The sequence below is a fragment of the Doryrhamphus excisus genome, chromosome 1, assembly GCF_030265055.1.
Source record: "Doryrhamphus excisus isolate RoL2022-K1 chromosome 1, RoL_Dexc_1.0, whole genome shotgun sequence".
Taxonomy (NCBI): domain Eukaryota; kingdom Metazoa; phylum Chordata; class Actinopteri; order Syngnathiformes; family Syngnathidae; genus Doryrhamphus; species Doryrhamphus excisus.
The window spans coordinates 8,814,305-8,841,798 of NC_080466.1; the positions used below are offsets into that span (position 1 = coordinate 8,814,305).

At 41.2% G+C, this 27,494-nt stretch overlaps 2 protein-coding genes across 6 annotated transcripts; one reads left to right on the forward strand and one right to left on the reverse strand.

The window, feature by feature from the left end:
• Positions 1-266: 266 nt before the first annotated feature.
• Positions 267-6,473, reverse strand: LOC131103070 (ATP-dependent RNA helicase DDX39A-like). 3 transcript variants are annotated; one of them, XM_058049086.1, is made up of 10 exons: positions 6,379-6,473; positions 4,979-5,188; positions 3,990-4,117; positions 3,636-3,912; positions 3,421-3,539; positions 2,596-2,727; positions 2,401-2,510; positions 2,142-2,286; positions 1,635-1,782; positions 267-481 (listed from the first exon to the last, which is right to left on the reverse strand). In XM_058049086.1, the coding sequence occupies exons 2-10, from the start codon at positions 5,184-5,186 to the stop codon at positions 465-467; spliced, it is 1,284 nt and encodes a 427-aa protein (XP_057905069.1). In that variant the 5' UTR covers positions 5,187-5,188; positions 6,379-6,473; the 3' UTR covers positions 267-464. The 3 variants fall into 3 exon arrangements, with proteins under 3 accessions (XP_057905069.1, XP_057905168.1, XP_057904990.1); XM_058049185.1 differs by lacking the exon at positions 6,379-6,473 and adding an exon at positions 5,262-5,515; XM_058049007.1 differs by lacking the exon at positions 6,379-6,473 and adding an exon at positions 5,892-6,041 and having other exon boundaries at positions 268-481.
• Positions 6,409-27,218, forward strand: evi5l (ecotropic viral integration site 5 like). Of its 3 annotated transcripts, none has more exons than XM_058048310.1 (20): positions 6,409-6,561; positions 15,466-15,823; positions 16,216-16,405; positions 16,941-17,165; positions 17,524-17,598; positions 17,901-18,026; positions 18,129-18,272; positions 18,342-18,431; positions 19,195-19,292; positions 19,407-19,467; positions 19,666-19,719; positions 20,153-20,185; positions 20,995-21,135; positions 21,817-21,933; positions 22,168-22,308; positions 22,392-22,568; positions 22,847-22,993; positions 23,171-23,266; positions 23,842-23,937; positions 26,399-27,218. In XM_058048310.1, exons 2-20 carry the CDS (start codon positions 15,582-15,584, stop codon positions 26,705-26,707), a joined length of 2,562 nt encoding a protein of 853 aa, XP_057904293.1. In that variant the 5' UTR covers positions 6,409-6,561; positions 15,466-15,581; the 3' UTR covers positions 26,708-27,218. The 3 variants fall into 3 exon arrangements, with proteins under 3 accessions (XP_057904293.1, XP_057904215.1, XP_057904374.1); XM_058048232.1 differs by lacking the exon at positions 6,409-6,561 and adding an exon at positions 7,658-8,008; XM_058048391.1 differs by lacking the exons at positions 6,409-6,561; positions 20,153-20,185 and adding an exon at positions 7,659-8,008.
• The last annotated feature ends 276 nt before the right edge of the window (positions 27,219-27,494 follow it).

Here is a 27,494-nt window from a genome sequence, read left to right on the forward strand (position 1 = left end):
GGGTACATGGCTTTCGGTCCGAGGGGTATGTGACTAAGAAGGTTGGGAACCACTGCTCTAGACCTTGTATGTGCTCCCTGTAAATGGGACAATTGGGGCATAACACACCTGGCCATGGAACAGCTGAGCAGGCAACTGTTCCATTACTTTTGGTCCCCTTTAAAAGTGGGAGTCATATAAACGACATGACCTGAGAAAACAAAACATTTGGCCACCCTAGTTTCCAGATCATTTGACACACTTAAAGTAAACATAACACAAGAAAATAATGTATAAAATGTTTATTTCTTTAACCAAGCATTGTTTAAAAAGAAACTCACAAAACAAGCAAAGACATATTAAAATAAAAAAAAAAATATTAACTTGCCGACCTATAGAGGCAGTGAGACATTGCTTTTCTTTTTCCCTAACAAAATACAGGAGAACCGAGGCGTCACACGTCAACTTTACTGGAAACTTCAGATTCATCTGGACTGTTCAACTGCAACAAAGAGGTAGAGAAAATAGAATAAGTAACACCGCAATCAATCACTTCAGCAGTGTGTTCCTGGTATATATTTTCAATGGGAAGGGCAAAATACGTGTATGAGTAACAAGTACTTTGTGTCACAAGACGAGGTGATACAAAAGATTGGTTCCAAGAAAAGTTTTTTTATTTATTTAACACTCAATGTTAGGTGTGTTGTGAAATGTTTATTGTTCCACAAATTGATGCAGAACTATATTAAAAAAATTTTTGACGAAATAAGCCATTAAATAACACAATATTTCCTTTTAATAGGTCATCTTTCACTTGTAAACTTGCCGTTTATGACATTTTGTCACAGCCAATTGATGCCATCTGTCAAATGTTAGGAGCATTTCTTGAAATAATGGCTTTACAATTACATAGCATTTTGTTTGCCGTGTTGCAAACTACACTTTCTGTGAACTCGCACCATTTTACGCTGTTCTGTTTGTTTTTACTTTGCAGATCAAATGTCTCGGTTAGTGTTGACTGTCGGAACAAAGGCTCTGCTTCTTCATGTGGAGTTTTTCCACCAATTTGGGAAAACAGAGTGGGGTGGATATGTTTGAATGGGGTAAGTTCTTCTCACACGGCAATACATTGAGGCTGGAAAAATTGAGTTCACTTTCATTAATTGTGTAATTAAATAATTAATTTCTTTGTGGGGGCGGCACGGTGGACGAGTGGTTAGCGCGCAGACCTCACAGCTAGGAGGACCAGGGAGTTTGCATGTTCTCCCCGTGCATGCGTGGGTTTTCTCCGGGTACTCCGGTTTACTCCCACATTCCAAAAACATGCTAGGTTAATTGGCGACTCCAAATTGTCCATAGGTATGAATGTGAGTGTGAATGGTTGTTTGTCTATATGTGCCCTGTGATTGGCTGGCGACCAGTACAGGGTGTACCCCGCCTCTCGCCCGAAGACAGCTGGGATAGGCTCCAGCACCCCCGCGACCCTCGTGAGGAAAAAGCGGTAGAAAATGAATGATTTGAATTTCTTTGTGGTCCCAAGCTTAGTGCCCATGAGAAAATTAGACATTTTAATCTCATGGGATCTTGTGACACCCCTAGTACCAAGTGTCTCTATTTGTGGTACAATCACTAAATAATAAATCATGAGAACTTACTGTAAGTGGAGATATCGATCTCCTCTGGCAGCTCTGGCACATTGACTTCGAAGCGGTCTTGGACCTCATTCAGAGTCTTTGCGTCAGTCTCGTCTGACACGAAGCTGATTGACAAGCCTTTGGTGCCGAACCGGCCAGCACGAGCCACCTGAGGTTCACGGGGGGGGGGATGCACAAAGACAGAACGTAAACGGGCAAATCAATTAGTAATACAGTTGTAAGCATACACAGACCTGCCAACCTTGAAGGCGTTTTTAAAAAATAAAATAAAAGGGATGCAGGGTATGTGTCTTATACAGACAGGAAATAATGTACTACAAGCCGACCAATCACAGCAGCTTTAGCAGTGCAGCTCAAGTTTTTTTTTTTGTGCACATCGCGCTTTGCACAGAGACTAAACTGAAACCGGCAAAAATTAAAATGCATGTACAGAAAACATGAAATGCGAATATGCTGGCAGGTCTGCATATCAAGCATAAAATGGTTTGGGATTAAAGCACTACTGACTCTGTGGAGGTATGAGTCGGAATCCTCAGGCATATCGTAGTTGAAGACGATGTTGACCCTCTCGATGTCCATACCTCGACCAAATAGGTTGGTTGCGACCAGGATCCGCCGCTGGAAGTCTTTAAACTGCTGGTAGCGGGATAACCTGCAACATTGTCGTCAAAGGAATGAGTCGGAAGGTTAAAATATTGAAGTTGATGAATGTTGTCTATGAATTTGTACTGTTCTAAAGGCAAAATAATAACTTGGCATCTCCTACCTCTGCTCCTGTACCATGCCTCCGTGGATGGCAATAGCTGGAAAGTTTTGCTCCACCAGCAGCTGAGACAGCGCTACACAGCGATGCACCGACTTTACAAATATCACCACCTAAAAGGAACCAAAGGATACAACTAAAAAGGTAAGAATCATATTACAAGGGAAAAAAAGTGCAATTTAAAAATATTTCCCCAACCTGGTTGAACTCCAGCACATCGAGGAGGTCAAAGAGCTTTCGGTTCTTTTCGCTGTCCTTTAACTTGCAGTAGTACTGCTGTAGACCGTGGAGGGTCAGCTTGGTCTCGTCATCTACAAACACCTCCATAGGCTACATACCAGGAAAGGAGAATAACAATAGTTTCTTGCATCGTACATGCACAGTGCATAAACCCACATAAGTACAGAGTAGACAGCAGAACAGTGTGTGTTCTCTTGGGCAGTGTTAGAACCAGGAGTACTAATGACTCCAGGGCTTAGGGGTATCTACTCAAGAGGGTTGCTTTGGCCCTCTGATATGGTCACTTATGGCACGGACAGCCACAAGTGGGCAAAGCAAGAGGGGCTAATTTATTATTATATTTGTGAACAATTGTGGCAAAAAACTTCTTTTATGTTACATCAAAAAAATATTTACAACACTATGAACTATTTACAATGTTTCACATTAGGAATGCAACTGTAGGTGTGCTTGCGTTTGCATGCTTTTCCACTTCCTGCTTGGGAAAGATGCATGCCAAGCTCTTATTAAATGCACTTCTGCCACCTTGTGGCCATTTTTAAGTCTTAAAGCTGCACTAATCATGATCTCTTCTATTGTGCAATTGCATCATTATCTCTTTTTGCCTCTCACGCAAAAAAACGTACAAATAAGTCTATGGCAGGGAATGGGTTAATATTGCTATGCATTTTTAAGCGACACTATGTGCATGCTTTAATGCTATGTAACTGGACCGTGGTCATGTTGCTGAGAGAAGATTTTCATCAGCGTTTGTTTACAACTGCTGTACAGACATGCACTTACATCTTGCATGAACTTGCGGCATACTGGGCGGATCTCCTTGCTTAGTGTGGCACTGAACATCATGACCTGCTTCTCATGGGGGGTCAACCTGAAGATTTCCTGGACGTCACGTCTCATGTCTGTGGCAGTCCAGAGGACATCATTGGATTTTCCTTCTTTTATTTACTATTCATTAAATTCAGACGTGATACTTAGTACCACTTCCTGTTACTCACCAAGCTCCTCCAGCATCTTGTCGCACTCATCGAGCACAAAGTGTTTTATGTTCTTCACACTGAGAGTCTTGTTGCGGATGAGCGCCAAGGTGCGCCCGGGTGTGCCCACAACAATGTGAGGGCATCTCTGTTTCAGGACTTCCTCGTCTTTCTTAATGGGAAGGCCGCCAAAGAACACAGACACCTTGATGCTGGACATGTACTTTGAAAACCGCTCGTACTCTTTGCTGATCTGGAAGGCCAACTCTCGAGTGTGACACATAACTAGGACAGACACCTGGCAAGGGGGTAAACGCCATGTTAGCCTCTACTATATGGAATTCCACTTTCTTCAGTAGTTAAATGTAAACTCACCTGACCATCCACAGGTTCAATCTGTTGCAGAGTGGCCAGTACAAATACGGCTGTCTTTCCCATACCAGACTTGGCTTGACACAAGATGTCCATGCCGAGGATGGCTTGAGGAATGCACTCATGTTGGACTGAAAATACACCAAAGGGTTAGTAAGTCTTGAGTGAATAAAAACATTTCATCACGAAAAAACATGTTATGTTATTGCCTTTTTAATTGAACATCAATATCTCTGGAAAATAACATTCATCCATTTTCTATGACGCTTATCCTCACGAGGGTCGCAGGGGGTATATGAGCCTATCCCAGTTGACTTCGTACGAGAAACGGGGTACACCAGCCAGGGGTCGCCAGCCAATCACAGGGCACATATAGACAAACAACCATTCACATTCATACCTATGGACAATTTGGAGTCACCAATTAACCTAGCATGTTTTTGGAATGTGGTAGGAAACCCACGAATGCACGTTGAGAACATGTAAACTCCACAAAAAGATGCTCAACTGTGCAGCCAAATATGCTAACCAGTCAATCACTGTGTAATAGACACATATTATATTGCTAGACTTAACAAGGTATAACTAAATATCAGTATGAATGCTGTAAATGGTATCAGGTTAGTCTCCTTGTTTATTGCGCTTCCAGAACGGACTGTGATATGTGGATTGCCATGACATATTACCAGTACTCAGGTTATGTACACAACTATTGATTACTTATGTATATGCATGCTGAAGATGTGCACCCCTGATATACATGCATAACATATAAATATATGTATTTATGGTAGAAGCTTGATTTTTTTAGACTTGGTCATTTTAAAAGTAGCTTGCAGGTTGAACAAGTGTGAGTACTCATGTCGTAAACAATACCATATATTCCACTAGGCATCCTGAAATTGCATACTGATAATAAAAAAAAGTCAGATCATGAAGAAAGATATGCCTTTTCTGGTACATTTTGGGAAACAGTGATGTGTTTACCTTACCTTCAGATGGATGCTCAAAACCGCAGTCAATGATAGCACGGAGCAGCTCTGGTTTGAGTAGAAAATCTCTGAAGCCAGAGCTGTGGATGGAGACGTAAGACCCCTTCACCGCCTTTTTGTTGGCCGGAGTTGAACTCTCAAGTGCTCCTTGGGGCTCATCGTCCTCCTCATAGTCCAAGAGTTCGTTATCAACGTCAGCTTCAGACATCTCTGAGAGAACAATGCGTATTTAATTCTGATCTGCCCTCACTCATCTGTTGAGGACGTTGAAAGTGATTCTTACATGTTTCTATTAGCCGGATTATTCCAAATCTACCAAACAATGCTGCAAAGCTTGTGATAGTGACGGTTTACATTACATTTATACATAGCTGGTATATTCTGAGGGGCTCCACATCCTACTACGAGAAGGCCGCATCGATTTCATGTATAATACACGAGTTCGAATAGAATTAATACCAATGCATTTGTAAGAAGTGTTAATTTAAAGCTATATAAACACGTACCCGGACTACACGTGCAAACCGGCGTGCGATCAAACACTGCATGCAATGGACTCAATCACCCTTCGTTCGACCCAACAAGTTAGCAAGCTAACAGTTTAAACGCAGCACAAGAATTTAGTTAACCAAGCAGTTAAGCTACAAACTCAAAGCTAAAATGTTTGCTTATCTGTCTACTACACATTAATGGATTGTTTACACTGCTATAACAATCAGATTATTACACTTGAATCAACTGACTCGACAAACTCAAACGAACGTTAACGCGGTTAGCTTGTTAGCAACCGACAATGGGCCTACTTTACGTTACAAAATATGCCAAATATCGAACAGTTAAAATAAAAAAACTATTTGCGTGTGAATATATATGATGTTTGTCTTGTATGAAATAGAAGAACAATGTATATTACCTTTTAAAAGCTTGATTCGATTTCTGTCGGACCCGACGTTGATAATGACTATGCAAGCTAGCAAGCATCCGCCGCACAGTGGAGCACCAAGGACTGTAAAGTTGACAACGGGTTTCGTGTGCGCCACGAAAGAATGTAACACAGTGTAGTACGCCAGGGCGATGAAAGTCCGCCATGATGGTGAGCAAGAGAGCTGGACAGGGCTTGGTGGACACTGGAGTATAATGTAATACTAGCTTTGAGCGTAGTATAAAATAGTTATACGCGGTGCGTATACTTTGATCGAATGGATGAATGTTATTCAGTCATTGCATTATTCATACATTTGATAGACTATAATGTAAATTATCATCATCGCTGACTTCACATTTATTCAACTAATCACCCAGAGAAACTAATTAGCTTAAAGCGATTTAAGTCTTGTCCAATGTCCTGATCATTTACAATAACCAGTGTTCTAAATCTACAACATTTTTATGACACGTACCTGTATTTGTTTTTGGGGAACTTGAAAAATTTGGTCTTTTACGTCGTCTAATAGAGCAATTAACGGCTGAGCAGTGTCCCTAGTATAAGTTTTCAAGCCAACGGTTCTTGATTCTGCTCACCATGATGGCGGCCAAACTCTAGCAGGCTGTACTACGGAAGTGGATGCTCAGTCGGCTCGAAGGTACCAATATGATCAATATTTCTAGTTCGCTCTGTTTATTTTTTACAAAAATGTTTTGGTGTGTTGTTCCATTATTGATACAATTATACTAGATTTATATATTAGTAATTAGTGGCCATTATCTGGCCTTGGTATCTAGTCGATACCCAAATTTACAGGAGTGTATTTCCGAATGCATTTCCTAATGCCCTCAGCACACATTCCGAATGCATTTAAACCCATCAAAAACCGCCCAGTCACGTTTTAAATTTCACGTGTTACATTGCTATAATCCGCCAAGGAATACCAAACAAACATCAATATACATATTTATATACAGTATATATTGTGTGCCGCTCGCTCCAAACATACATCTAGGAACCTATCCCGGAAATTATTTTCACATATTCCAAAATATTAAGTATTTATTTTTGCTGAAATTTTGTATTCGCTTTTCACTTACATACATACGTTAAAATCAAACATTGATCAGGGAATGTGTAGTATATAATATGTCCACTTGGTGACAACATCGGGTCATTTAAAGGGCCTGACAGGTCAAGATACTTAAAAATAAACATAATGAAGATTAATTTACGAGGTACAAACAACATCAGCAGAACGTTATCTGAGTCGAAATATAATTGTATCTTCATACGACAGTGGAATTGATTGCAAAGCATTTAAAACATATTTAACTGATTCATAGATGTTTGACATTGACCTCGCAGTGTATGTTTCATGACCTTTTCATTTACTGTCATGGGGCCATAGTAACCAAGTGGAGCACCGGCTATTTATAAAACACATATCTTGTGTTGGTTCTTTTTTTAAGTACACATATGCTTGCCAATATTGTACAGTTTTGCAATATAATTTTGTTATAATATTCATTTGCAAACTATTTGCAAATTTATCTTTCCAGCGATCTAAATATCTATCTCACTATCTGCAACACCTGCAAACCCCGCCTTTCATTATAATGAATATCGACTGTGATTGGCTATCATGGTCGTTGTTCCGGATGAGCCCGCCTTGGAGGCTATATTTTCAACAGGCAATAGGCCGATGGCGTGTCAATCAAATATCATTCTGAACACTGATTGGCTCACCCGTCTTCGAGCCTGCAAAACCACGAGCCAGTCTGAATGATTTCCTTGTCATTGATTCTGCCGTTTACGCCGTTTTCCCATTGAATTGGCCGCTACATGGCGGTTTTCTTGCCTATTTTGTTAGTGATAAGAAACATACAAAAAAACACAAATACATTATTTTTTTCTTTAATTCGGCAGCTGTTGGAGCTGGCAGAGTGAAGAGGGATGGCACTGCGCTGGACGTTGTCCGTATGTGTGTCCTCCTCGGTGGTCTATTAAGGTTTTAATTAGCCGATACGATGGCTATGGTTGACATTTTAGACTGTTGTCGTGGGACTGGGACTGCACCGCCCCGATATGGAAAAGCACCCCTGGTAAGCATTTGTTGCATTTTTATTAGTATTTATTTATTTATTTAGCTATAGCTAGGCGACACAGATGTCGCTAGACCACCTTGATGGTTCATCGCAATTCGGTGCTTGTAAACTGCACAGGCCCACATAGCAACAAGACCGACGACTATCCAGCAGCCCTTTAATTATGCGCATTGTCCATGTATTTACGTGTTATATTCTGTCGTACAGCCTCTGAAATCAGACGCTTCCATTTTATTAGAATAGACCGTTTATGCATAATAGCTGGAGACTGTTGTCGCGTGCCATGTCCATGTTGTGTTGTCCTCATTCCACGCTGTTGTTACACAACCACGCTGTTGTGGGAAGCCGGTATACAGTGTCTTCACTCCCCTACAAGAGGAGATGACATTCACCATCACAGATGTTAGTTCCAGCTCTACTGTCAGTTGACTGCAAAGCATGCATGTAGGCCTGTTTTTCAGACAGCCTTACTAGATAGGAGGCCAGCTCTGATGTGAAAGATGAGCTGCCATTTTCATGTTGTGCTGACTAGGAGAACCCTATCATGTAAAAATGTGTTCTTAGGCTCACTTGGCTTTAGTAGTCGCTGTTTGGTAGGAAGACAGGGTGGTGTATTGTTTGTGCAGCCTGACTGATTATGCAGTTCATGCTTTATTGGCAAACATGGTCTGTTGTTGTTCAATAAGGGTGTGTTCATACATGTAGTTCGGTACTCTCGTCAGAACCAAAAATGTAAATACGGGGTCACATATATTCTAGGGACCTTCCTTTCCAGTTCAACTGACTCTGTACTTTTTCAACTGGACCACAAATGACCAGTGTGAATGCACCCTGAGAGATGGATCTTGTTCCGCTTGCCAGCAAGTGTGAACTTGCCTGACTCTGGATGAGTCAGATGAGATTTATTTAGTGAGGATAAGTGGCATGGAAAAAAACAGATGAATGAATCAAAATCAGATTTATTTATAGTTTTCTTACACAAACAAGGAATTTGAATCCTGTTAAATAAATAACGGACTCATCATACAGTATGTAGGGGCTCACCCAAGTGTTGTTGATCAATCTTGTCTTGAAAGTCCCCAGTGATTACATTATGAGTACTTTGCTGTGTCAGCGATACAATGAGTCGACTTTCAGGCGTATCTTTTGAAATCTTCTCAACAAGCAAAAGCATGTCACACGTCTCGGCGCCAAGGTTAACAAATAGCTCATTCTCACTTTCTGGTGATCTTGTTATTTTCTTTGTTTTTGTTTTGATTTCTGTGAAATCCTCTCAACAAGTAAAGGTACGTCACACTATTCAGCACCAAGGTTAACAAATAGCTCATTCTCACTTTCTGGTGATGTTTTCTTTTGATTGTTTTAAGTACTTGGAGTCCTCTTGATCTGATAGTATGGACACCGTGCCAAGTGGATACACCAAAGAGTTGAACTAAGTGTGTTTGTGAGGTCTGATTTATTTCTTTTTTTAATCGAGGAAGCATTTTTGAATGCATATTATTCTGAGAAACCAAACTCTTTACTTATGTGACCCCACTAACTAACTAGAACTACATTTGTCACTGAAATCCGACCAAGTGGGGGTAAGTTACTGTTGATGTGCTACACTGCTGATGGGGGATGTCAAAAAAATCTGCACTATATTTTTAACTGCCAGGTTGCTGCAGTATTGAACATTTCAAGGGATCTGCTCCTATGAAAGCGAGAGTGATAACTACGCAGTGTAGCATTTTTATGTTATTTTTGTTGATTACTGTTTTATTTAATTCTCATATTTAGTGTTTTTATTATTGTATTTTACATCCTTCATGTGTTCTATGTAGAGCAAGAGTGTCAAGCTCAATCGCGCAGGGTGCCAAACTAGACATGACTTGGCCATCCCTTGAGTGGATTTTTATTTTATACCTACATCCATTAACGATGCAAACCACAATCAAAATGCAGCCACTCCACTTTCCCAAGCGTGGTCCATCAGGGATGGGTGGCAAGGTTCAGTGTTTTGGTCCTTGACCAGGCCAGTGCACTAGGTTGGATTTCATCTCCCTTGCTGCCCACAGAGAACAATGTGATGTCCTGCCTGCTGCAGCTCTTCTCTCTACATTAGTGTTCTTCTACTCTATGCTATTGTTCTTCTATAGGCTGCAGATTTGTAACTGGATCTGACCAGCCCAGTAAGTTCCACACTGACTCAATTGTGGGGTGTGCTGGTGCTTCTTGGATTCTTACCAATATGCAAACCATGCCCTAATAATTAGGCAGAAATATAAATGTGCCCATTGTCAATGCTTTGTGAGAACCTTGTTTGAAACCATTATGAATGTAAATAATAGCTTCGTTTCCATGCTTTCACATGTTTCAGTACCAATTTAATTAGTTTTTACTGGCACCACTACAGGTTCAAAGGGTCAGTGTAACACGGGAAAAAATTGCAATGCATTTAGTGTATATTATTATACAAAGCATTATACGAAAAAGGTAAATTGTAGCTCATAGTCCAGGTTTAGTGTTTAAAGCAGTTTAAGTTGAGGATTCACACATCGGGAGTATGATTAACAAAACAGAGTAGTATGCTTTAGACAAATAATTTAAAGTTTTGAGTACACATTCGGAAGACTGTTACATTTTCCAGTGGAGTATCAATATTAAAAAGAAATACAACTCTGGTCTAATAGACCATACCCCAGGTAATCAGTGGGGTGTCGTCCACATAAGTAAACAACCTCTATATCTCAAATGCAATGCCTCCTTATTTGATTTTAATTACTTGGGTAATACCACCATGTGTCCCTTTTGGACGTCTTTACCACAACACACATACAGCACATTCTGCACAATAGACATGGCATCTGTAAAGCAGCTATTTACAGTGGAGTACCGAGGGAAAGTGTTTGTGTATGCTAAAGCTGCTAAAACAAAAATAAACAAGAATTATCTAATATATAATAATATCATAATAATATATAATTTAATATATATCTAATATAACCATTCACACTCATACCTATGGACAAATTGGAGTCACCAAATGTAAAAAGTTATTATATACTATTGAATTATATATTTTGGTTGAATATTATTTATTTTATATAGTTTTATGTATCTGATCAATCTAGTACTCTCTACAGTTGAGTAAATAAACACCCTCTGCAACCATATTAAGACATATAGAAGTACTGTAGATTAGACTGTTTAGTTCAAACTGCCTATCATTTATTGTAGTGTCGCCTAATTTAGAGCTGCCAATAATCCTTCATGCTTCACATGGGTCATGATGTGATATACGAATGTTTCAATTTGCTTTGTCAAGATTTCAAGGTAATAAATAAACGTATCGGCATTAGCACTTAAACACTCTAAACAAGACTTGTAAAGTAATTGATGGCTTTGCACAGCTATTTCCAGACAATTTCCTCTCACAGCAGCACTCAAGGAAACCTATTATCAGGAGAGTGATGCTAACTGAATTCAGCACAGGAAAAAACATTAGTCATTTTAAACCTGCTCAGAAAGTTTATGTACCAAAGTGTAGGAAACATCCCAATGTTTGTTTTGCTTAACTAGCCTCAGTGCAGCAACAGAAATCAGTAGAGTAAAGACGCTAGTGGGTGTTCTTGGAGTTGATATGTGACGCATGAGCCACATGGGGTGGTTTTTACATCTAGTGTAGACTACAAAAACAAATAGCATCCCCTTGAATAAAGGGACACTTTGAGCAATGCCAGACACAGTGGGTGTGGAAATAAGCAGCCCATATGTCAATAGCATGAGTCAGAACAACATGGGTTTGACACATAACACATTAGGTGCCACCATGGATGACTACGCCAGTGGAGGGACCTTCAGCCAAGATACAGGGAGCGAGAGAGGGATGGGGTGGCCATCTTTTAAGGTCAGATCTTTATTAACATTTTTTGCTAACTTAATTGTTATACACAGTGACACAACATGGCATCACAATTTAATTTTCTTTCATTCTAAAACACTATTCTGCTTCAGAAAGAATAAGGTCCAGGGGCAAAAACCTTAATATAGTGTTTTTTTTTTTCAGTCCCCAAGTGTGTAACTTATGCTTAGACAGAACACAAACCGTGAAACTAGTCTTCACAACCCGCTTTCAAGTCTATGCTGACTATGTGCAAAACATGGGTAAAATCTGGGATTCCATAGGTGGTAAGTACTGCCTTAGTCTGTATTTGGGTGCACGCAGACACAACCAAGCACTTTTAACGAGAGAGGAACTTATGCTGCCTGCAGGCTGTGTCAAGGCTACAGGTACATGTGATGTGATGTGCATGCCCCCTGCTGCCAACAAGCACACAACGCACGGTGGGTTGTGACCCCTGTTTAAATGACGCTCATTGACACGGAGAATCGCGAGACGATGTTGGGCAGAAGTGCCAAGGTGGCATTAGAGGTTGGGTAATTCTGACGATCATGATGGTGGTCAGTGAAGAAGAGTCATCACCCAACTGTCCATTCATTCATTCATTCATTTTCTACCGCTTTTCCTCACGAGGGTCGCGGGGGGTGCTGGAGCCTATCCCAGCTGTCTTTGGGCGAGAGGCGGGGTACACCCTGGACTGGTCGCCAGCCAATCACAGGGCACATATAGACAAAAACCATTCACACTGGACAATTTGGAGTCACCAATTAACCTAGTATGTTTTTGGAATGTGGGAGGAAACCGGAGTTCCCGGAGAAAACACAAATTCCACACAGAGATGGCCGAGGGTGATTTGAACCCTGGTCTCCTAGCTGTGAGGTCTGCGTGCTAACCACTCGACCGCCGTGCCGCCCCTGAACTGTCCAACAATTAAAAAATAAATAAAACTTGTTTCACTGACGTGATTTTCAGAAAAACAACGTCATTGTTGTCTTTCATTTTGTCTTACCTTTAAAAAGGAGGAGCTGTCTTGTATTCAGGATTGTCTTACATTCGGGTCAATAGAGTTTGCTGCATAATAAGGCACGGCAAGCCACCCTTATAGTACAGTATGTGGGTGAATCCTTTATGGAGTCACATGTCAAGACGCAATATAAACACAATTCAATTGATCTTGGGTGTGTTTGTTTAACATTAGTCACACTGCAGTCAAAAGCAAAGCCATCCTTAAAGTCTGTGCTGCCTTGCTATGTCAGAGGCCTTCACAGTGCCCTTCCTATGATGTGTATGAGGCGTATCACTCTACTGCAGCCATGCATGATTTACTCATTTGACAGTTTGGCCCCAACACTGAACAGTCCTTGTTGTTGCTGAGACATCTCTGAAGTGCCACACCCTCCTCTCTGACAAAGCAGACTGTTTTCTTCATGCAGCCCATTTGTATATCTATAATATATGTATTTGGTGGACTACTGTTTAAAGGTACAATCTGTTCACTGTTTGGAGCACATTGTTGTTCATGTCAGCATAACATCCTTTGAGTTATGAGCTGGAGTTCTGCCTCAGTGATCTGGATGAGTTAATGCACCTGCAGCAGGTCTAATTTATGACGCTGAAATAGCCAAACATGAATATGTCAATAATGAGATGACTAACTCCTGAAACATTCATATATCTTGGAAGCTCTCTGTGAATACGTTTATAAATACAAATGTGATTGCTCTCATTGGCTTGTTAATGGTTCTTTTGATTAGTCTGGGTGCTGCGCCTGAATGGCCCCCTTGTTTCTTCCCTTGCACTATTTTCCATGTTTGCACTGTTGTCATGCTCCTCTCCTCGCGGGCTGATCTCCTGCTCTACTTGTTTTGTTGTGTGCGTCCATGTCATATGATTGGTTGTGTCAAATAATGGGCAAGTACACTCAACCCAAATGGATCTTAACATACTATATATGTAATTATGATGATAAAGTGTAGTTTTCATATCTTTAAATGATGCACCAGCATTGTAGTCCTTATGTTGTGGTTGAACACAATTTGTTCTGCAATACTGAGCAACCTTCAATTTGTTGGGCTTTCCAAGCAGTTTGTTCAGTCGCTATTTATTGCACACCCCTGAAGCCCTCGTTTTTAATGCTTTTTATCGACCTATTGTGTGTTGTGCTCTTTATTTGGACTTTTATAGTTGTTAAGTTGATGTTCCACCACTGATCTCACTCAAGTCAAGCAGGAATGATGGTTTTTCTCTGGAATGTGTGAAATGATCACATGGGTCCTTTTTTAAATTAGCCTGTTGGTCTATCCTTCTGCAAAAATGGATACAATAATGGAAAAGTATAGAGCAGTCGACTCGACATTAACATTATCCAGATGAATGTTGCACTTAAGGCACAAATGCCTTGTCAACGCCCTAAATGACTCGATCTAAGCAGTCGAGAGTGGAACACAAACACTGACAAGTTCATTTTAAAATGTATCCAACCACTCATGGAAACTGTGATGTAAACCTCTTGACAGTTAACAGTGAAGTGAGATTACATTGGTTGGCAGCCATTTAAATCGCTCAGCGGTCTCTTAACCTACATTACTTAACTCCTTATCGCAGTTTTGTTTTAATTCATTATGAGGTCTATCCAAAGCAAATTTTTGAGAAAGTTGTTTTGCCTGTGCAGTGTGATATAACTCGAGAAAAAATGGCCGCATGGACTAAAAAGTGTGTGCTGAGTCATGATGACATCATTTGCATGACGTCATGGATGCATCATTGGAGGCCTCTCAGTTTCAGTTCGATCACTAGTGTCTGTTTTTCATTCAACACGTCATATTCCCATGGTATGAAAAAAGACCTCTGAGCAGCTGCGTAATGTAAAGGAATTATTTATGTACTGTTTATTCAAGGTAATTTATTGTATTTATTCATGGCCAGGGGTGTTTCCTGATCATTAGGTTTAGATTTTCATTTCAGAGGGAGGTCCAAATTTTGTACTAATGCCTTTTTATGATCATATCCACTGAGGTTTTTAAATGTTTGTTTCTCCAAACAAATAATCATATGCAATTAAAAGAATATATAGTAGTTATTGTTCCATATTTTAACACCGCCTCCATCCTTTACTGAAGGCTCGGTCTCATTTAGTTTTTTCAAGTCTCAAAAATTATTTTAGGATTAATGTTGTTCTTTCAGATGCCACGTCTCTTCTTCTGCATTTGTGGTTAAAGGTGGAACAGAATGAACATGTTTTATTGAGTTCCACTAAATAATACAACCCTGTGTGTTTTTTATTATGGACCCACGGCACATTCTAAAGATATAATTTAGAGGAAACTAAAAAAAAAACAACAACCACAGTGGAAAAAACTGAAAATGTGAGTGAATTAACTTGTGAGACAACCCCCCCCCAATTACTATAACAAATTACTTATTTATGAAAAAAAAATCCAAACCATGAAAAGGCATGGCCCTGATGTCATTAAATTATGATTTTTTTTCCAATAATCTATGGTTAGTAACACCTCCAGAATATATACATCATGTGTACAATTTGTTTTTTTTTCCTCCTCATTCCTCACAGGTTTGAAGACCTCTGATCCCATCGGCTCCTTGGTCAGCCAGGTGACAGTCGGTTAACTGAGGAAGGAGAGAGCACACTGAAACAAGAAGAGCCACTTGCCCTGCTTCCCGATCACCATGTCTATACCCAGCATCAGCCCCGACCGAGAGGGCTCCAGTGGGGTTCCTTCACACCTAGAGTGCCCCTCCTCTCCTCCCGGTTTAGATCCTGATCCGCTGTCGACTGGGAGCCCAGTCCTCAGCCCAGACTCCTCTTCCCATGATGCAGTGCTGTCAGCGCCAGCAATGTCACCGGCAGACTCGGAGAACCTCAGTCCAGATGAACTGGAGCTGCTAGCCAAACTGGAGGAGCAGAACAGGTGACACAAATAAGAGTCTATAGTAGCAGTCCAAAGAACGATGTACCGTAAATACTACACATAACCTACAATGGTACTAAGAACAGCAGAGACCTCTGTCAAGAACAAACAACCCTTTTGTCAGTATGGGAAATTACACATTTATGCAAAGTTAACACAGGTGGAACAAGATATGTGCAAAGTTCTTCTTTTAAGGGTTAAGCTAACAGTCTTGTCAACGTACACTGTTTTTCATATACACTATTTTCACTATTTTATTGTAGCCCTAATAATTTGTACATTTTTGTGTCTGCTCACTAACAAACAAATGTCAATGAAGACGTGGTCGTAGTGGAGATAGTTTGTTATACGCAATGTAGGACTTACAAACGCTCTTCTTGTACTTCTACAAGGTTACTGGAGGCTGACTCCAAGTCCATGCGCTCCATGACAGGCTCACGACGCAACAGCGGCTCTTCGCTGGTGTCGAGTTCCTCCGCCTCCTCCAATCTGTCCCACTTGGAGGAGGACACCTGGATCCTTTGGGGTCGTATCGTCAACGAGTGGGAGGAGTGGAGACGCAAAAAGGACAAACTCCTCAAGGTGGGTTGCAGTCAGCTGTCAGTACAGCGCCATTTGTCTTGTAACAAAGACATGACGTGTATTGCAACTTTGACCTTCCGTTTTGTTATCAGTAGCATTTTGCTGTGTGACTTTCATAAAAAAAACAAAAAACTATTTTCTGAGTGATGCCTCCCCCACCCACCCATAGGTGGAATTAGTCTTTCTTGGAAGTCTTATTGATTTTCCAAGTGCCTTGCCGAACAAACATGTCCCTCCTCCACAAATTGAGTGATTTGCATTGCCTTGCTAACATGATCATCATCTTGGGGAGATACAGTATGCATCATTCTAATGGAACAAATGCGATGTGCTAGATAGTACCCAGGATAATAAATGTAACTGCACACTGCTCTTTTGCCTTTCTGTGCAAAAGAGAAACCCCCAGGGAAGGCAAGGTGGATTGGATTGTGCAGCCGTACCTAATGAAATGAGTGTCGTGTATTATATTCCTTAATGAAGACACATTTTATTTATCTCAGCATAATGTATATTTCGGTTGATCTGTGTCCTCCAGGAGTTAATTAGGAAGGGCATTCCCCATCACTTCCGTGCCATTGTGTGGCAGCTGCTGGGCAACGCCACGGACATGCCGGTGAAAAATCAGTATTCAGAACTACTGAAGATGTCATCCCCTTGCGAGAAGCTCATCCGCAGAGACATTGCACGCACCTACCCTGAGCATGAGTTCTTCAAAGGTCAGGACAGCTTGGGCCAGGAGGTCCTCTTCAACGTCATGAAGGTGAGGAGCGTGTTTGACATTTGCTGTCCCTTACTGCAAAGGTCTTTGTTTCCACACATGCCTGCCTTCAGCAGTGGGTAAGGTCATTTATCAAAAGATGGTTATTAGTGACTGAGCATGTATGCTGTGAGAGGATAACATAATGTACACACATTTGATTTTGCTAATCTCAGCAAAAATACAATAATTTCCTGTTTAAAAATGTGTGGACATTTTTTTTTTCCATTCATAAATGTGTTCTGATAAAACTAGAACTGAAATACATAACATGATAATTTGCAGAGATGCTGAGATGCTCTTAAAATGGACAATGTATTGTAAAAGTCATTTGTGTGTGTGTTTATTTTATTTATTTTAGGCGTACTCCCTTGTGGATCGAGAGGTGGGCTACTGCCAAGGCAGTGCATTCATTGTTGGTCTGCTACTTATGCAGGTAAAGTCACCATGGGAATTGGTCCCACTCAATATAGATAATTATGACAAAAACAATTGCAATGGACCATCCAGTTCAGGTTCCTATAGTTCCTGTTGGGGAAAAAAACGTGAATAACTTGGAATTCAACCAGAGTTTCCACTTTCAATGTAGTAATTATTTGTAATAATACATGCATTTTGAGTCAAGTAATGGGATTGACTGTGAAGTAACAATCAGCATAGTGGATATTACCCGATTTTTTTGTTGTTGTTGTTGTTGTTGTACTAATGACGGAATTCTCCTCTCACCTTCTCCCCCAGATGCCTGAAGAGGAGGCGTTTTGCGTCTTTGTGCGTCTGATGCAGGAATACCGTCTTCGAGAGCTCTTCAAACCCAGCATGGCCGAACTGGGCCTCTGCATCTACCAGTTTGAATATCTGCTGCAGGTACTGGGGGAAGCAATGATTGGGTTTCATCCACAAGGAGGCAGCAATGTTACATGTGTTTTTGTTGCTTTAAAAAACAAAAAAAAATTCTTTTCATCTCAGGAGCAACTTCCAGAGCTTAACGTCCATTTCCGGTCCCAGAGTTTTCATACATCCATGTATGCGTCATCCTGGTTCCTCACCTTGTTCCTCACCTTCCTCCCTCTGCCTGTTGCCACACGTATATTTGATATTTTTATGTACGAGGTAGGACAATTTGAACATCTTAAACTGGTCTTTGCTAATGTTTGGTGAACAAATAAACACTTTCTACAGGGCTTGGAGATCATCTTCCGTGTGGGCATGGCCATCCTGCAATACAACCAGACAGACCTCATTCAGCTGGACATGGAGGGCATGTCGCAAGTAAGCAGCCACTGATGCAGATATTAGGTTTATGCACATAGTATTATATATTTAGCCATCACATATCTGAATACTTCCTGTTAAGATGGAAAGTATTCATACATCAACAATAATTATACATTTTTCTTTATTAAATGGGTCAAAAAGCTCTTTATCATTCATTTTGTTTGCATGACTTTGTCACAACTCAGCAAATTATTGCAGCCTATAGGTGTTGCTAAAAAAAACAATAATAATCCCTCATTTATCGTGGTTATTGGTTCCACACCCGACTGTGATAAGTGAATTTCCACTAAGTAGGATTAAGTAGAAGAGCATAGAAAACCTGTTTCTGAGATTTTAACGTTATTGGAGTCATCATCTTTTGATGCAAAAATAGTCTTTCAACAAATGCAAATTCACTTTTAAAAATTAGAAATGTTCTATTTATGTGCCCTGTGACTGGCTGGTGACCAGTCCAGGGTGTATCCCCGCCTCTCGCCTCTCAAAATCAGTTGGGATAGGCTCCCCATCGCCGTACTATACTTTGGTTTGAATATATTCAGTGGATGCAAGTGATGGGGTTCAGTGCATGATGGGTCATCACAGGTAATATTTGCAGCATGTAAAATACCATATGTATTTTCTTTGAATCATGACAGTTTATCAGGGACTATTGCAGAAGCTCCAAATTGTTGTTTATAGAGTCTGTATGGAGTGCGTTCAATATGAGGGAGCATCTTTGCAGCCTCACTAATCCCATCATGTTGTCCATGTCTTCAAGCATTTCCAGAAGGTGATCCCCCACCAGTTTGACAGCTGCCCAGACAAGCTGATCCTCAGGGCCTACCAGATCAAATACAACCCCAAGAGAATGAAAAAGTAAGGGGCTCTCATTATCTCGTAGCCTCTGGCATCAAACGAGCCAAATTGTTTTTAATTATTTCATTTCAATACGGGAAGCAAAAATCACACATTCTTGTCTGTTTTCACCAGGCTTGAGAAAGAATATACCACCATCAAAAACAAAGAAATGGAGGAGCAAATTGAGATCAAGGTGTGTGTCTGTTTTAAAGGAAGGTTAACAATTGGTAATTTATTATTTCGGTGGTAGTAAATTGATGGATGGGCAATTGTTGTAGCATTTAAAGATGAAATCATATGAAAAAAACAAACATAACCAATGTCATGCTGTTGTTCTTAAGTCAGTATCGGTTACATATACAGCTCTGTAACTATCTGCGCTTTTCTTCAGAGGTTACGTACAGAAAACCGGCTGCTGAAACAGCGGATTGAGACCTTAGAGAAGGTAAGAGATGGACCTGAGGGTGACACTGTATTGCATCCATATTAAATACATTGAACCACAATATAGACACTCACCAGCCTTCAGACTTATTTTACAGAAATGGCATAGCATCATACTGACAGTATTTTACCCTTGCTATGTTGCTAAATAAGATAATGGGGTAGTTCAACAGATTTTGGTATATAAACTGTATCATGTTACAGACAGTTTTTTCTTTTTCGTCCTATTTTCTGAGTGATCTCACTGCTGCCTTTTTTTCTTCCTTATCATACATATCCTACATACTATGTTTCAATGGAATTGGTCCTTATCCCCTCTTTTTCCCCCTACATTTCTTGTGGTCTCTTCTCTTCCTGGGATCCCGTTGCCTTTCACTTTTTTTCATCTGTGTTCTCTTGTCAACCTCTTGTTTCGTTCCTTCATTACGCTGTAGGAGAGTGCTGCTCTGGCAGATAGACTCATACAGGTAGAGTACTTCTAAACCATGCTCCTGCTGACTTCACCGTCCTCTCCTAAACTACAATCTCCCTTTTGTCTGCTCGCTCCTATTAAATTTTACCTTCGACGTGCATGAATAAAATACATGTTTAATGTAAAACTGTTCACTCCACAAACCTGCTATGTTGACTGCAAGTGCATGTGTTGTCTATTCACAATGGACATTCTAATATAAGATCCTGCATGTGGCATGTAAACACTATTACTATGTTATTACCACAAAGTTGATGTACCACAAGTAATTTAGAGGCTTCTCATAAAAACTTATTCATGATTGTCCTCAAATCTGAAGACTGACAATCTATTCAGGGATGTTAGCAATCTTTCCCATCGGAAATTATGAAAATAGAAATGTTGCCTACATTAAATCTTTATATATTTTACAGTTAATATTCCAAACTGTCATAGAAGTATAAATAGAAGTTAACTGCCTAATGTGTGAAACAAGACACTATAACCCTAACAATAGCCGCTGTGCCGCTAAGGTTTAGGAGTCCACTCCACAGCCCTCTCAAAGAAAGCTAAGACAATAAATATTTTATTTAAATGATTTAACCATCCTTTAAGGCAGGGGTGTCCAAACTCCACCCCACCTCCCCCTGTTGTAAATGTGTATACCACTGCCTCAAGGCCGAAACAGCCGCCATCCTACTACTAAATTCCCTATTAGCATGATGACACATTTTCTTTCCCCGCATTGTCATACTGTATAATGTGTATGCTTAAATATCACATTTGAGAGCTGACTCCCATCCTGTTCTTGGTGTCCGATTCCAGGGTCAAGTGACCAGGGCACAGGAAGCGGAGGAGAACTACGTGATCAAGCGTGAGCTGGCAGTGGTGAGGCAGCAGTGTAGCACAGCCAGCGAGAGCCTGGAGAAAGCGCAGGACACCATCAGAGAGCTACAGCAACAAAAGGTAAAGTCAAGAGACAAGGATGTTCATCTGTTGCTTGCAAACAATACGTTTAAAACATCCTTTTGTGTATTACTATACTTCAGTGGGGCAATCACTGTAACAAAGTTGGCTTCCTGCATGGGTCTTTGTAGTGTGGGAAAAAATATATTTTTTAAAATAACATCAACACATATGTTCAACATATTTAGCTGAGCAGAGTTGAAAGCCCCTCAAGTCATTATCCTGCATCTGCGGTCTAATGCTGTTAAGAACATATGCAGTAATTTGTTAGATGCTGCTCCGATCGATCGGCCACAGATCATTATTGGCCGATATCAATGGAAAAAGGATGGTATCGTTATCGGGCCGATACTTGCTTTAAAAAACAGCGACCCCCTCCACCAATCAGCTCTGTCCCTGCTGCATAATGCAGCACAAGCATGTCTGCCATGTCTTTCAGTCTAAACCCCTGTCCCATCCCGCACATTTGGGGAAGAGTACCGCTTCAGTAGGGATTTGGGAGCATGCAGGCACGATGTAGCGCAGGAGGAACTTTCGTTGTTTGCCGTGCTGCGCGAACGGGATGATGTGTAATGAGTGAGCATTTGCGCCACTCTTGAAACGGGCATGTGTACACTGATCACGTTGATATTGTATTGTATCCAGTCAATGTCTCACAGCTTGCTGCAATGTTCGTTTCAGTACACAGAGCAGTTTGTGAGCGGTCTGCAGACGCAACTGGAGCAGTCCAAGCTGCGTGAGGCCGAGCTGCTGGGAGCACTGAAGGAAATGCAGGACAAGGTGCTCGATCTGGAGAAGGTGAGCCTGCAGCGAGTCTAGTAGTAGACTCATTTAAATTCAGCAGCCATAGTTCAAAATAGACCCACACAATCCAATATGGCGGGGGGGGGCCTTCAGTTATAATTGAAGTATAATTGAAGTCGTCAAGCTTGTATGTTGTAGGTGTAAGCATGCCGAGGATTCATTGTGCTGTTAATTTTTAAATGTTTAATATATGCTGTAATGTCTTAAAATGTTTTTCCCCCAATCCAGAGAAGCAACTGTTTACCTGATGAAGACAACATGGCGGCTCTGCAGGAAGAGGTGAAGCAGATGAAACTGAGGGAGCTGGAGACACTGCGCTCTTTCAGAGAGATGCAGGACTCCGTCACTGAGCTCAATCAGCGGTGGCAGGTAACACACACACACACCAGTCTCTTTCCTCTTATTATCCAGACATGTGCCGCAAAGGTGATTTTATTAACTTGTCTGTGCAGCATCACATGTCCCGCAGTGGCAGCACAGGTGGCGGTGGCAGCCACTGGAAGGAATCACCAAAGAAGAACGCAATGAATGAGCTGCAAGACAAACTGATGACCGTCCGACTGAGGGAGGCACAAGCCCAGGCTGAGCTTCGAGAAGTCAAACTGAAAGCTGTTCAACTGGAGAGCCAGGTCAGACATACGGTACAATTTATACAGTAGCATTGTATCAGGAACATACTTACTGTATGTGTTATGTTTAAATTGTGCAATATTGGTCTGAGATGAAAGACGAAATAGTTACAAATACAACCTTTTATGCCAGGTATATACTGTATTATTAGTGAAGGAGTGTCTGACTTCAGTAGCACGTAGTTGTAGTTGAAGCATGATCAACCTCGTGAATAACAGACTGGAAAAGCTAAATACTTAACCGCCTCACCACTTTGGCATGACTTCCTCTCTTCTAGAATCAGATCCACAACAAACAGATCGGCCGCCATGAGCAGGAGCGTTCCGCCCTCCAGGATCGGCTCCAGATGCTGTCCAATCAGAATAAAGCTGTTCAGGCCCAGCTCAATGAGATGAAACGGAAGCAGGCCGAGTGGGATTGCAAGGTGTGGACGGAGAGGAAGAAAGGGAGTGGGGTGGTAGAATGAGGGAGGCGAGATTGAGGTGGAGGTGTTTGTAATCCTGGATCATGGCTGATGCAGAGAATAGAATGGATGAACAGCAATCAAGGAGGAATGTGGTGATGAGAAGATGTCACCCTCTCACATTTTTCTGTTTCACAGAGTAAAGAGGAGGTGATGGCGGTGCGCCTGAGGGAAGCAGACAGCATGGCTGCCATGGCTGAGCTCAGGCAAAAGATAGCCGAGCTCGAGATACAGGCAAGTCAGTGTGTGTATGTTTGTTGTGTGTTTGGGTCTTTGTGGACTGTGCATTGTGACCATAAAGGCTGTATTACGGTCCTGCGTCAAGGTGCCAGCATACACTACACTATGTCCCTTTGTTTAACTTAACGTACACTTCCAAAAAAAATCTTACCTCTGACCATAAAGGCTGTGATTGGTCAGCTTTTTTACACTATATCATGCGTGTATACATCTCATTTACAGGGTGTAAAGCCCACTTTATGAATGCCTTCTCCTCTGATTTCAGATCAACATTTGCAATCAACACATACTTACCAGTGGCAACAATTAATTTGTAAATTAATTAATTTCCTTGTTCTAAGCTAACAACAAATAGAGAGTTGTGGTTGTTAACTGTGTTGACTCTGTGGAAAACACCTCCCCTGGTGTTTTGGCCAGAGAGTTGCACATCACACACTCAACCACAGCGAAGAGCTATAATTGGATCAAGACGCTGGCATTATGACATAATGACAAACACAGAAAAATAATTCAGACTCATTAATGATCACTTGTGTGTGTGTGTGTGTGTGTGTGTGTGCACATTTCAGAAGGAAGAAGGGCTGATCCAGGGCCAGCTGAACCACTCTGACTCCAGACAGTATATCAACCGGCTCAGGGACCAGATCACTGAGCTCAAAAATGAGGTTCGACACACACACACACACACACAAGTTTCACCCTTTAGTTGAGACCAAGTGGTGAGTAATTATAATTTTTTTTTCAAAATGTCATCATAATGTGCCAAAAAGTAATCTGTGCAATATGTAGGTGTCACACAGGACACAGCTTCACCACCTTATTTGTCACGTCTCTGCACATATTGGTTTTCTTCCAGTGTCATGTCACTTTTTTTCTCTTCATTCTAACCCACGTGCAGGCAAACATCTGGGCTCAAGGGCCTCTTTTTATTTTTAAAAGTGACGGATGGGTCATTGAAAAATGATATATACTAGTATAGGTATAGTGAGGTATATCAGTATCTCAGTTAAGTTGGTTTTCAGGTTGCAGTGCGAGTTATAGGTGACCATTTGTTCTATTTGTATTTAATACATGCTTAACAGGTCATATGTTACGTTCCACTACGGTGTTGTGAAGTATTACCCAGAATGCAAGGACATAGTGCAGTTAAAGTTCTTTATTCACCCAAAGGTAGGCTCACTCAGAGTAACACAACACCTAAAAAGCAAAGCTTCAAAATAAACAGGTAACTAACAGGTTACAGGTCACTAACTTAGCAAACACCATGGCGGGGAGCAACACAATCATGCACAAAAAGGAATACATCCAGAAAACTGTGCTTGTTCACTTTAAAGAGGGACTGTGGATGAAGTTTTAGCCAATTGTTGAGAAAAGAAGAAGAATGCTACTACAACCACAATATCCATCTCTGTATTGTATTATATATTTTTAATCAAATTAACAATTTTATAAGAGACCGTAATTGAATAGGGTGATGATGTGATCATGTGGTCATGTTAACATTCCCCTCATTGCATTGTACTTTATGCTGCAGGCATTCTTGTCAAGACACGTACATGCACACTAGCTACTCCTACTCGGCAGCCTTGCTAGCACCCCCCCCCCCCCCCCCTCACAAAAGTCTTGTACGTGCACTTGTGCAGCCTCACAGCAAATACCACTTCCACCCACAAAGAAAATGAAAGACCCCTATTACTTCCTTTTTAAAAACGTATGTTATCGTTGAAGACAAAGGGAACTTAATGCTTAGAGAACAGTCGTCTGTACGACTCTTAAGATTGCGTTCTTCTCTTGTTGAGATGTACCTAAAATATTAAAAAGGGCTCTCATTATGATACCACAGCAATAAGTACATGGTTAAATGAATACCCCGCTGGTGGCGTCAATCAAACCTGAGCATTGTTATGTTTATAAAGACGCGTATATTGGTTCATGAACTGAAGGTCTGATCTTCTCTTGCTCATTCAAAGAGAGCGCCAGTGCGTGACAAGAACTCTTAACTGAGGGCTGGTGGGGGGGGGGGGTGAGACTCCCCCCGCTCCGCTTTCTGCCCCCACCACCTTTTTCATCAAAGCAATGGTTTTATAATGCAGAGTGAAACCAGTACAGATGAATAAGCGACAAACCATGTAGAAAAATCTCAGCGTAACGCTCCAAGCGTCATCTTAAGTTTGAGTCATATGGAGATCGCTGATATGGTGAGAAAGAAATTTGTCATTTTAAGCAGGTGTTTGACTTTATTTTTTTCTTTCACCTCACACACACACAGTGTAGGGATTATGATGCTTAAAGACCACCCATCACGTTTTTTGCGTCCTATAAAATGCCCTTTTCTCTTCCATGTTAATATTAGTTTATACTTTTGTTGCCGTGCTTTAACTCGGGATGCTGCATTATTATACTCAAGTCTCCACTTTCTTGCTGCCCTCAGTCTCCTCCTGGATACATGTCTGTTCGCTAGAGAGAAGTAAATACAGGCTACCTTTATTGTTTATGTTTATGATTTTTTTTTGTAGTTTACTGCAAGTGCTGAAGCTGTCCTGTGTTGTTGTAGGAAAAACACAAACCAAAGTGTTAGTTCTGTGCAGTGGAAAGGGGGCATTTAAAGTTCACCAGATAGAAAAACATAGTTCTACAATTGTCTGTTATTTACTTAAAACTAGGTAGAACAGCTGTAGTCTATGTAGGACTCAGACTTTTAGCGGGACCTAACCATGTCCTACCTATTCATATACCATATGACAGCTCAAGTCTGATTAGATAAGATTAGAGCTACCATGTCTAGTCCAGTCTGATTATATAGGATCATGCTCAAATGTATCATGTATCATGCTCAAATACTAGATAGGACGGCTCTAGTCAGACTAGGTATGACTATAGCTGATGCTTGTGGTGATCTGCTTCAACCCTATGGCCTCTAATCATCTGCTCATAATGTATAAATCATCTACTAACAGGACTAGAGATGTCCCACTTAGTTTTTTTTTTTTTAGCATGAACTGATGAAGCCTGCTCAGATCAGAGATGAAACGTATTTTAAGAAAACCTGAACAGTCCAGTTGCCATCAGTTTGATGCCCTGAGGTCCATCCCTGTCTGAACAATGGAACGCTACTTATGTTTCCAGATCAGGCAGTTGCGTGGGCAGAAGGCGGGGGCACCCAGCTCCAGACTCACTACAGGAGGCACCAACTATCAAGATCTCTGCCTGGCCAGCCCTGCTTCAGCAGAAGGGGACTACCTAAGCTCAGACGACGACCTCCTCCACAGCCCGCTCCCCGCTAATGCCCTTTACCCAGCCATAGCGGGCCCGTGTCACTCGTCCCCCCGCCTGGATAGTGAAGGTAGCACAGACAGCGAGGCAGAGGAGCGGATAGCACCCGACCCTCAGCAGCTCTACGGCAGCATGGTGTGTGCCAAGGCGATGGAGAATTAAGGCCTGGAGGAAGAGGAGTTCACTGACACGGACAGACCTGCTCCTTTAGCGCCTCAGAAACTGTTCTATATAGTACATATCTAACTCAAGACACAAAATGGGCTGAAACTGGACTTGCTGCTCAAGATGGACCACTTGTCCTAAATCTGTTGACCATGGCAAACAAAAAGTACAGCCCTTCTATAACTCTCGTTCCAGATTGGGATCCACTGTCGGACATGTTATTGTCCTGTCATGAGAAAAGTACACACGTCCCTCACTACTAAAGGTCTATCAGCCATCCACGGAGCCCATCCATGCTAATTGGAAGAGACCTGAGGAGCAGAAGAACACATCCAGTGGAATATCACCAAATACGTACATCTTGTTCTCATAACCATTTCAACATGTTTCACAACACACACAAGGCGTTCAAAGTGCAAAGATATTCAAAAAAAGTTGCCAAATCTTTTTTTTTGTATTTTAAAGTAATTTATATGTTATGTAATTTATTTTGATATGTTTTTTTTTTTAATATCAGTATGAAACCTCCCTACCAAGCCCACCTTGTGTGCCAACCCAGAGCCGCCGTAACTGCTGCCTGTTTACTGTGACGCTCGGTATAACACTAAACATGCTGCTATGGTTTATCTATACACTCATTTATTACATACTGACATGTCACTGATTACTGTCTTTGCCGTCCGTCACCTTGTGTGCATTTGTGTTGGAATGTGTGTTTTTTTGTCAAAATTGTATCAAATATGCTCCAGTCCACCGCATCTACTGATAATATTTGAAATGCAAA

What these genes read in the sequence shown, in the direction of transcription:
- LOC131103070 (XM_058049086.1), bottom strand. Translation starts at nt 5,186, where the DNA reads ATGTCTGAAGCTGACGTTGATAACGAACTCTTGGACTATGAGGAGGAC. An exon ending in TTTTGAGCATCCATCTGAAG is followed by an intron (nt 4,118 to 4,978) that starts GTAAGGTAAACA and finishes GTGTATTTTCAG; the next exon opens with TCCAACATGAGTGCATTCCT. An exon ending in CAAGATGCTGGAGGAGCTTG is followed by an intron (nt 3,540 to 3,635) that starts GTGAGTAACAGG and finishes GGACTGCCACAG; the next exon opens with ACATGAGACGTGACGTCCAG.
- evi5l (XM_058048310.1), top strand. Translation starts at nt 15,582, where the DNA reads ATGTCTATACCCAGCATCAGCCCCGACCGAGAGGGCTCCAGTGGGGTT. An exon ending in AGTTTGAATATCTGCTGCAG is followed by an intron (nt 18,027 to 18,128) that starts GTACTGGGGGAA and finishes TTTTCATCTCAG; the next exon opens with GAGCAACTTCCAGAGCTTAA. An exon ending in TGGCAGATAGACTCATACAG is followed by an intron (nt 20,186 to 20,994) that starts GTAGAGTACTTC and finishes GTCCGATTCCAG; the next exon opens with GGTCAAGTGACCAGGGCACA.